Below are 9,730 nucleotides of genomic sequence, written 5' to 3' on the forward strand. Positions count from 1 at the left end.
CAAAAGCTGTCCCCACACAAGGCCAAGAGGAAAATGTGTAGAGAAAATAAACAAGGCAATCATCTCCTACCATAGAAAGTTACCTGAAGCACTCCATGAGTTACAATCTAAGCTTAGGGTTTCACTTTTGTACATTCAGATCTCTATAAGTTCCTTATAGAACTAAGGGAAACTGCAGACAGTCATGGTGAGATACAAAGCCAAATGGTCAATCAAAAAGTGACTTAAAGCATTCTTTAATAACTACTTTTTTTTCTTTGCTGGGATTGTCCAAAAATGAAAACTTTGTCCCTATACAATTTATGTAATCTCATATGCCGTCCCCATACTATTCCTTGTTCATATAGAAACACTCATAAGTTAATTTGAACCATAACATTAAAAAATCAGTCCTTAAATACTATGGACATTGTTAATTTAATTCTAACATTTGACATAAAAACGTTACAACTGTGTAAAAGAAAATTTTTATAACTAACAAAAAATTATGATCCAAATTTATCTTAGAACTATACACGGACAATTTTGATCATTTGATAATTTTTATTCTACTCCACTAATCCAGTCGCTAAATCTGCTACTGTCTTGACATCAACTTCAAACACAAAATTGGATTTTTAGTTACAAACACAAATACGGATAGACCCATTAAGTATTAGGTTATAATCATGGTTCGAAATTTTTCTAACAGACAAAAACATAGTTGGTCCCATTGTAACTAGTATGCATGGCTAAATTAGGTAGAGGATGAAAAAAAGATTAAACATTTGACTGTGTTTGCATTTCCATGTTTGCTGTTTTCATTGCAGTGTTCTCCCTTCACGTGGCAATAATTCTTAAAGAACAGACAATTTCTTGATTCCGTAGATATTTGTTTGTTTACAAGCAAGTGAAATTTCTTACAGCCTTGTTCCATTTTGCCTCTTCTTTCTTGAGGGTAAGAATAAGGGGCCACCTCCAACATTTAGACATTAGTTTATATGTTATGCCTATCTAACTGTATGCTTAGTCGGCAATGTCGTATCCCACGTTCTATGTTTCTATTCTATATCAAAAAGCTTTTAAGAATTATTTTTTGTGTCAAATTATTTTGTTTTACACACGTATTTTTGTAAAATTTAATATTAATTTAAAATTTAAATTAACATTGTATATACCTTGCGAGTGTTAATTTTTAAACCAAAAAATTGCTTAAAACTTTTTTAAACAATTTCTTTTATAAATATTTTTAAAACAAAGCATTTTTTGTATTAGTTTTATTTTTTATTGTGACGAATAGTCTTTTACATTATGTATTTATTTTTAATTTTAATACTAATTTTAATTTTATTTATAATAATAGAATATTTATTAATAATAATTATACTATATTTTTTAAATTTTATAAAATTTAAAAGTAATTTTTAATTTTTTATTATTTATTAAAAATAGTTTAATATAACAATACTCATGCACACTCAATGCATAAAAAATATTGATTTTATTATAAAATTTAGTAAAATAAATACAAACATAGACAAAACCTCAAACAACTAAACTAATCTAAAAAGACACACTCCACAAGTATCATCCTCTCAATTTAACGTAAAAGCTGTAGTAAAATTTTTTATTTCTTGTTTTTATTGTACACAAACAAAGAAAAAACAGATTATTGTTGTGTTGAAAGATACTGCTAACAATCATTTTCCGTTATTACGCGTCCTAAGAATAACATGACATCAGTGCCGACATAACGGCCATTGGATAAATATATTTATTTTTTATGAATAAAAAATAAAAATATTAAAGCAATATATAAAAGCTTCAAAGATTTTCCTTTTAATTTTTTTAATATTTTATTTTGAGTTTTATCAACACTTAAAATATAAAAATAAAAAATATAATATCTTGTATAAATATTTTTATTTATAATTTATACATGAAATTATTACTGTATTTAATTTATTAAAGCTGATTTTTATTAATTTTTTAAATTTTTTTGACAAATATCCTAAAGTCATAAATATCCGATCTTGGAAAGTGTTTTGAGTTCAACTTGTACAGCTGTAATCTCAAGATCCAAATACCAGCCTGAGAGGCAACACCATTATAAAACCTGAAGCAATTGTTCAATAATCACAACCAAGCAGCAGAGGGATAACTAGTAAGTCCATCATAGTCCACTTAATTACATTTACAACACAGCTTCTCATACACTGAAAAAATAGTCTAAAAAATGAACACCCAATATCTCACCCTTTGTTTTGTGTTAACTTTGCTCTCACACTTGGCTTTAGCAATGACCTCAAAACTGATTCCAGCCATGTATGTTTTTGGTGATTCCCTTGTTGACAGTGGAAACAATAACCATCTTCCCATATTCAGTAGAGCAAAATATCTTCCTTATGGTATAGACTTCGGTGGCAAACCTACGGGTCGATGTACTAATGGAAAAACTGTGGTCGATTACCTTGGTAATATATATGATTCACTTTAAATACTTACAAGTTATTCTTTGTTCAATTAATTGAAATTCGTTTTGATACAATTTTATTCAATATTCCCTCAAATTAACTCATTCTTTTCAACGCAGCAATACATCTAGGACTACCCTTTGTCCCTCCCTATTTGGGTCTCTCAAAGCATCAAAGGAATAGAATCACCACAGGCATAAACTATGCATCTGCTGGTTCTGGCATTTTGCCTGAAACCAACAACGTAAATTGCTTCTTTGACATGTTTTGCCTTAAACAGACATTGAAAAGTAAGTCAAAAATTGTGTTGCTGGCATGTCTCTGAAGGAGGATCATTACAGACACAATTTTTGGCACACTAAAAATAAAATTTACGTAATTTTTAATAAATTTTAATTTGATAATTAAAAATACTCTTAACATGTCTCTTTATTGACATCTTGTAATGCAGAGGACTTCTTTGTCACTTGACGATCAAATAAAGTTCTTCAAGAAGACTGTTAAGCATAATTTGCCAAAGCAATACACTGAGAAACATCAATTGGAGAAGCATTTATCTGAATCCTTATTTTTTGTCTCTACCGGCGTGAATGATTACTTCCCAAATGGAACTTTCCGTGGCAACAGCAAACTTGCTTCACTCCTCTTAAATGATATATTCCTACGATTGCAGGTATGGACATAGAATTTATTCTTAGTTCTTTACTCTATGACCTCATTTCTTAATTAATTTTTGTCCTCGAGTGTAACTGGCTAACATATGCATTGCAAAAAGTTTCATATAATTGTAGCATGTATTTGTTTACATTCATCAATTTTACCCAATATATAATTACTTCAAACATGGGGACCCAGGTTTTAAATAAGGCTAAAAAAATGTAAATATAATCACATTTTCAAAAATTTAGAATTTATATCGCGATCACAATTGCCCCCACCATGTACCAAATTTATCAATAACTTTCTATGATGTCAACAATAGTAATTTTAAACCTTACTTGCTACTAGAATTTAAAGCCATTCAATGAACGAAATGTAAAACACAAAGGAAAATTTTATTTTCATACGTCATGCAACAAATGCAAATACATTTGTCTGTTGTGCTTTAGATGCCTTTCTGACAAATATTAATAGTATTAATTTTTAATGCATATAATAATAATAAATAGTATTTTATTTAAAATTATAATATTTAACATCATAAAATATAAAATATGTTAGATTATGTGTCTTTCGATATATATTCGAAAAACCGTTGTAAGATTAACTTAATAAGGTAAGTAAACAGGCGGTGGAAGCAACTTACTGTAAGGCACACTTAGAATTTCTTGCAAGTTAGAGTTTATCCAACTCAGCCATGGAATCTCCTTTGGAACATTGGAGAGTTGTTTGTGCACTTTATTGGCACCTAGTTTGAAACATTCTAGGGCTGTTAATTTCCTGAAACTTGCTGATTTTCCAACATGTACATGTATATATATACAAGCAAAAACAAAAATATCTAAGCTTTTGTCCAGAAAAAATGACAGATTCAACGTGGTTATGTATCAAAAGTTTTATAGGCAACCCATGTTATATTTGTACAAAAGAAATCTCAATGATATACTTTCTTTGGTCTTTGAAACACTGTTTACTGTTAAATGAATTATTACATTTACATCTTACAAAATACCATGGAAAGATGTTATTTAATAAAACTTACTGACAGTATATTGAATAATATAAACGCTGCTAACAATTTTTTTTATTTTAACTAATCACCATGAATTTGATTTAGAGTGTATAATAAGAATAATTTGAAATTTTCCTATTTCGTATGTATATAAATATTTTTAATTATTAAATAAAAATTTATTAAATATTTTTTTTATATTTATGAGATACTAAATATATTTTTCTAATTTAATATGTATTTTATAAAATAAATAGAAAATTATTAAAAAGATGTATAAAAAATAGACAAAATTCATCTAAAATGTTAAATCTGTGATATATTTTATATCATTAAACTAAAAATACCAGGTAGAAAATAATTTTTTTAAAAATATTATATATATATATATATATATATTTATATATAATTTTTATTATATTTTAAATTTTTTTCATTTTATTAAGCAAAATTTTTGCGCCACTAATTGATTTGACCCATTATGTTGTCATACATAACAAGAAATCCCATTGACTTCATGCAGCATTGGGTTCCACCTGGTTTTTCGCTTTCAAAGATTCATACTTGCATCAACTATTAACGACCCCGAAAGACAAAAAAAATAACTTCTTCGTACTAAATTATAGAAGGCTACTTTAAGATCAAACAATTTTATAGAATTGAGTAAGATTATATCTGTGAAAATATTTATTATATTAAGAATAATAATGAACTCCATATTTTAAACTGCTCAGATTACAATTTTTTTAGTACTCTTGAAGCTAGCGTGGGTTAGTAAGATCCTTTATGTCATGTACTTAACAAGAAAGGGACATTAATTTCTCTGTCCTTAATCACCCAGTTACTTGTGATTTTTCTTTGAGAGATTCATACTAGCATTCATCTTGTGTTTCTGGCAGAGAATGTATAGCCTAGGAGCAAGAAGATTTTTCATAAACAACATTCCACCAGCAGGTTGCTTTCCATCAAAAGCTGTTCACACAAGGCCGAGAGGAATATGTGTAGAGAAATTTAACAGGGCAATCACCTCTTACAACAGAAGGTTACCTCAAATACTCCATGAGCTGCAGTCCAAGCTTCCAGGCTTCACCTTTATACATTCAGATCTCAATAGGTTCCTTATAGAACTAAGGAAAACGGCAGAGAATTATGGTAAGAAAAGTGCCAAATGGTTACTCAAACAGTGACTTAAAAGCTTGTGTTATAGCATATTTAGTTTAATAGTTACTTTCCTTCCTTTGCAGGCATAGTGGAAACATGGAAACCTTGCTGCCCCAATACCATTTATGGTGATCTCATATGTGGTCCTAATGTTATTCCTTGTCCAAATAGAAACACTCATCTTTTCTTTGATGATCACCCTTCTCAGATCTCAAATCAGATTTATACAATTCGTTGCTTGAATGAGGCAACCATTTGCAAGCCTTCAGGCCTCAAATTGTTCTAGCATTCCTAGTTTGTAATGTATACATTTTTGTAATAAATTGCATGCTAAAAGTTTAAGTTAAAGTAACTTAACTATCCATTTGTTGCTTTTAATTCAAGTACTTGTTATGATAGTCGTAAACTTGTAAAGTATTTTATATCTTTTTAAATTAACTGCTATTATTTTTTTAATATCTTAAAAAAAACTAATATATTTTTTTTAACTAAATCATTAATTTTACTATTTATTTACATAAAATTAAGAGTACAAGAAAGGTTACTAAATCCTCTCAATTATTACATGACACCGTAGATTTATTTTTAAACCCTCTAAATTGTACATCATACCGTAGATTTTACTTTTAATATAATTGATCAACAATGACACCAAAAGTGCAAAGTTAATCTGATAAAATTGCCAATGAAGCGTCAAGTATTGAGCATAGTTTATGTGAGGCTTCTAAATTAAAATACTTCACCATGGCGTCAATTAGAAAATAGAATCTCAAGTTTATTAGTGTAATGTTGAGAAACCAGACTAGCCAAAACCAACACTTTTGGCTTAACGTCTTAGACCCTCACCTCACGGGTCAATGCATCTCACAGAATATCTAAAAAAAGCGGAATATGATTAAATTTCATCTTCTCTCTCTTGTTTTTTTCATTTACTATATTAGAAATGCTGGATGATTATTTGGGAGCATGTCCCCACAGAATAGTTGGTGGTGGTTGACTAGGACGAAGACGAAGATCAACATCTGAAGATTGTGAATATTAAATTAGACAGTACAGTGGTGTATGATTGTGAATGTGAAGATGATGAAGCAAGTCGAAAAAAAGCAAGAGGTTGAGTCAACAATGTCGAAAGCTCATATCCTGGTATTTCCATATCCAGCACAGGGCCACATTCTTGCACTTCTTGACCTCACTCACCACTTAGCCATGGGAGGCTTAACTATAACAATCATAATCACTCCAAAAAACCTTCCAATTTTGACCCCTCTCTTATCCACCCACTCAAACAAAATCCAAACCCTAATTCTCCCTTTCCCTTCCCACCCAAACATCCCCTCGGGTGCAGAAAACGTCCGTGAGGTCGGCAACACCGGAAACTACCCTTTCATTAACGCCCTCTCCAACCTCAAACCTTCAATAATCCAATGGTTCATCACCCACCCTAACCCCCCCGTGGCTCTCGTCTCCGATTTCTTCCTCGGCTGGACTCACCAACTCGCCACTCAACTCGGCATCCCCAGACTCGCCTTTTACGGCTGCGGCGCGTTCTTTTCAACCGTCATCACGCGCTGCTGGCAGAATCCACACTTTATCCACTCACATGGACTCGTCGACTTCCCCGGAATCCCCGGAACGCCGTCGTTTAAGCGGGAGCACCTTCCCTCCGTGTTCCTTCGCTACAGGGAATCAGAACCGGACTCTGAGCTCGTGAGGGAGAGCTTTATTTCCAACGCCGCCTGCTGGGGCGTTGTCTTCAACACGTTCCGCGCGTTGGAGGGTCCTTCCTTGGATCACATTCGGACCCAATCGGGCCACCCGAGGGTTTTCGCCGTTGGCCCATTGGGCTCTAATCGAGTAGATGCAGACGCAAGTAAAGGATCCCAAGTTTTGCGTTGGCTCGACGGGTTCGAGGAGGAAGGTTCCGTGCTTTACGTGTGCTTCGGAAGTCAGAAGCTGTTAAAGAAGGAACAGATGGAGGCTTTGGCGTTCGGGTTGGAGAGATCCGAAACCCGATTCGTTTGGGTCGTGAAGACGCCGTCAACTGAAGAGCTCAAGAAAGAAGGTTACGGGTTGGTTCCTGACGGGTTTGAGAATCGGGTTTCGGATCGGGGCTTGGTTGTTACAGGTTGGGTTCCTCAGGTGGAGATTTTGGGTCACCGGGTCGTGGGCGGGTTTCTGAGTCACTGTGGGTGGAACTCGGTGATGGAAGCAATGGTGGCTGGGGTTGCGATTGTAGGGTGGCCCATGGAGGCTGATCAATTTTTGAATGCGAGGTTGTTGGTGGAGGATAGAGGAGTGGCGGTGAGAGTGTGTGAAGGGGCGGATTCTCTGCCCGACCCGGATGAGTTGGGCCGGGTCGTGTCTGTGGTTATGGGTGTGGATAGTCCTCAAAAGAGAAAAGCAAAGTTAATGAGAGAGGAAGCTTTTAGGGCTGTGAGTGAGGGTGGGGATTCTTGCATGGACGTGGATGAGCTTGTGACAGCATTGCTGAAGCTTGGTGTTAAAGATGGACGTTGATTATCATCGGGTAAGTGGTTCAATAACAATGTTACTGCGTGCATGTAATATTTTTTAACAAACTTGATGATAAGAACATGTTAGAAAATAATTAATCTTAAGAAATAATAATTCTATGCTTTTGAAAAGTTTTTTTTAAATAAAAATATTAGTTCTAAATTACATTCAATGATTGTACCTATATCGATTTTAAAGAAAAACAATCCAAAATAATGCTTGAAGTTTGGTTTAAATTGGGCTAAAAATAATATCAAATCAAAATTAATTCGGACTGAAATTTTGTAATTTAGATTTTGCCTTATTATTTTTATTAAGGGACAACTTAAATTTTATAGTTAATAAATAAGTAAATTTTTATTAGAGTATGAATAGAGTCTCAATACATAAATTTTTATAGTTGCTAATTTTTATTCAAGAGACTATTACTAAATAAAAAGTCAAAATATATAATAAATATGAAAAAATGGTTAATAATTATTGAATCCGATCATAAATCACAACTTAATCTAAATTATAAATCTTAAATCAAATTATTATAATAACATAAAAGTGAAAAGTGAGTTTATTGATCATGAACAAATCTTTAAATTCAGTTTGATAGTAGGGATTAACAGAATGTGGAAATTAACTAATTTAACTAATGTTACATTTCTTAACAAATTAGTATAAAATATACAAACTCCCTCAAGATGATGCCTAGCTTGGATACAATAAAATTAAAGACAGATGAATGTAAAGCTTTGGTGTGAATATCTGCAAGTTGTGCAACAGAGGGGATTGGAAGTAATGAAGAAAACCTTGCTGCAGTTATTTTAAAAAGCTAAATGATAATCGATTTTTGTGTTTTGTTCTCTCATGGAATGCTAGGCTTTGTGTAATTTGGAGAGGGTTGTTTTAGATCCATGAGTTAATAAATAGGCTACCCATTATTGGATTTCCCATGTCTCTGAGTATGAGATTTTTCGTTTTAAGTTGTGTTGAACGATTGACGTCTCTCTTGTGAAGTAGAACAACAAACTGGTTTGGATTGAACAGTAACAGCAACTAGATCAGATAGCAAACTACATTCAGTAATTTGTTTCTGGTAAAGTGACGTTATCATCGTTTTTTTCTTACTTTTTGCAATCTCCAAGGTTGAAGATTAAAGGGTGTCTAGATTATCAGAAATTTACTTCCCACCGTTGATGTGTTTTGAGTTCATGTCTGATCGTTAAAATTATAAACATGGAGCGTCGATGCTCCTTTTCGCATTATGAATTATTTTGTTCTATGGAGAAAATTAAATCAATAAAAATGTTTGGTCACCATTGTTACTATGTCATCACCACTAGCAGTGTGGATCAATTTTTTAAATTTAAATCCCAACCTAACCTCATCGATGACCATGACTATTTATAATTAGAAGTACAAAATGAATTAAAATTCAACTTAAAAATTATAATTTTATACTATAATTCTTTATTTAGCATAACTTAAACTTAGGAATATGATTCTAAACCAATTTTAGTAATTAAAATTGAAATTATAATTTATAATTACAATTTCAATTTAATGTGTCAAGTGCACTAAGATAATAGCTACAGTCATTCAGAAAAATATCACCAATATGCTCTCAATCACTTGTCACACATCTCTTATTATTGCGTCAAATTCATGTAATTCTCACTAAATGATATGATGCCGCTCCCACCAATTGAATATCATTTATTATTTAAACATACATGGATGACTTTCGTTCAATGATGGAAATTGTATTTGAAAGAAAGTATTTCTATCTTTCCTCTTCAATCTTTCATTTGCGAAGGCATAGAGGGAAATTCACCAATTTGTGCCAGACTTTTGCCAAAGGGACAAGTCTCAAACATTGTCACCTACTAGTCTCTTGTAGCCATTACTATTGCTGACATATGCGTGGTTAGACATCTAT

At 32.2% G+C, this 9,730-nt stretch overlaps 2 protein-coding genes across 2 annotated transcripts; both read left to right on the plus strand.

The window, feature by feature from the left end:
* Positions 1-2,032: 2,032 nt before the first annotated feature.
* Positions 2,033-5,678, plus strand: LOC113869813 (GDSL esterase/lipase At2g03980-like). The gene is made up of 5 exons (XM_027506298.1): positions 2,033-2,453; positions 2,573-2,697; positions 2,905-3,126; positions 5,025-5,277; positions 5,370-5,678. The coding sequence occupies exons 1-5, from the start codon at positions 2,216-2,218 to the stop codon at positions 5,570-5,572; spliced, it is 1,041 nt and encodes a 346-aa protein (XP_027362099.1). The 5' UTR covers positions 2,033-2,215; the 3' UTR covers positions 5,573-5,678.
* Positions 5,679-6,148: 470 nt separating this feature from the next.
* Positions 6,149-8,741, plus strand: LOC113869520 (UDP-glycosyltransferase 89A2-like). Its single transcript, XM_027505877.1, has one exon. It carries the CDS (start codon positions 6,349-6,351, stop codon positions 7,801-7,803), a length of 1,455 nt encoding a protein of 484 aa, XP_027361678.1. The 5' UTR covers positions 6,149-6,348; the 3' UTR covers positions 7,804-8,741.
* The last annotated feature ends 989 nt before the right edge of the window (positions 8,742-9,730 follow it).

This window comes from Abrus precatorius, unplaced genomic scaffold, assembly GCF_003935025.1.
Source record: "Abrus precatorius isolate BTA unplaced genomic scaffold, Abrus_2018 Scaffold6, whole genome shotgun sequence".
Taxonomy (NCBI): Eukaryota; Viridiplantae; Streptophyta; class Magnoliopsida; order Fabales; family Fabaceae; genus Abrus; species Abrus precatorius.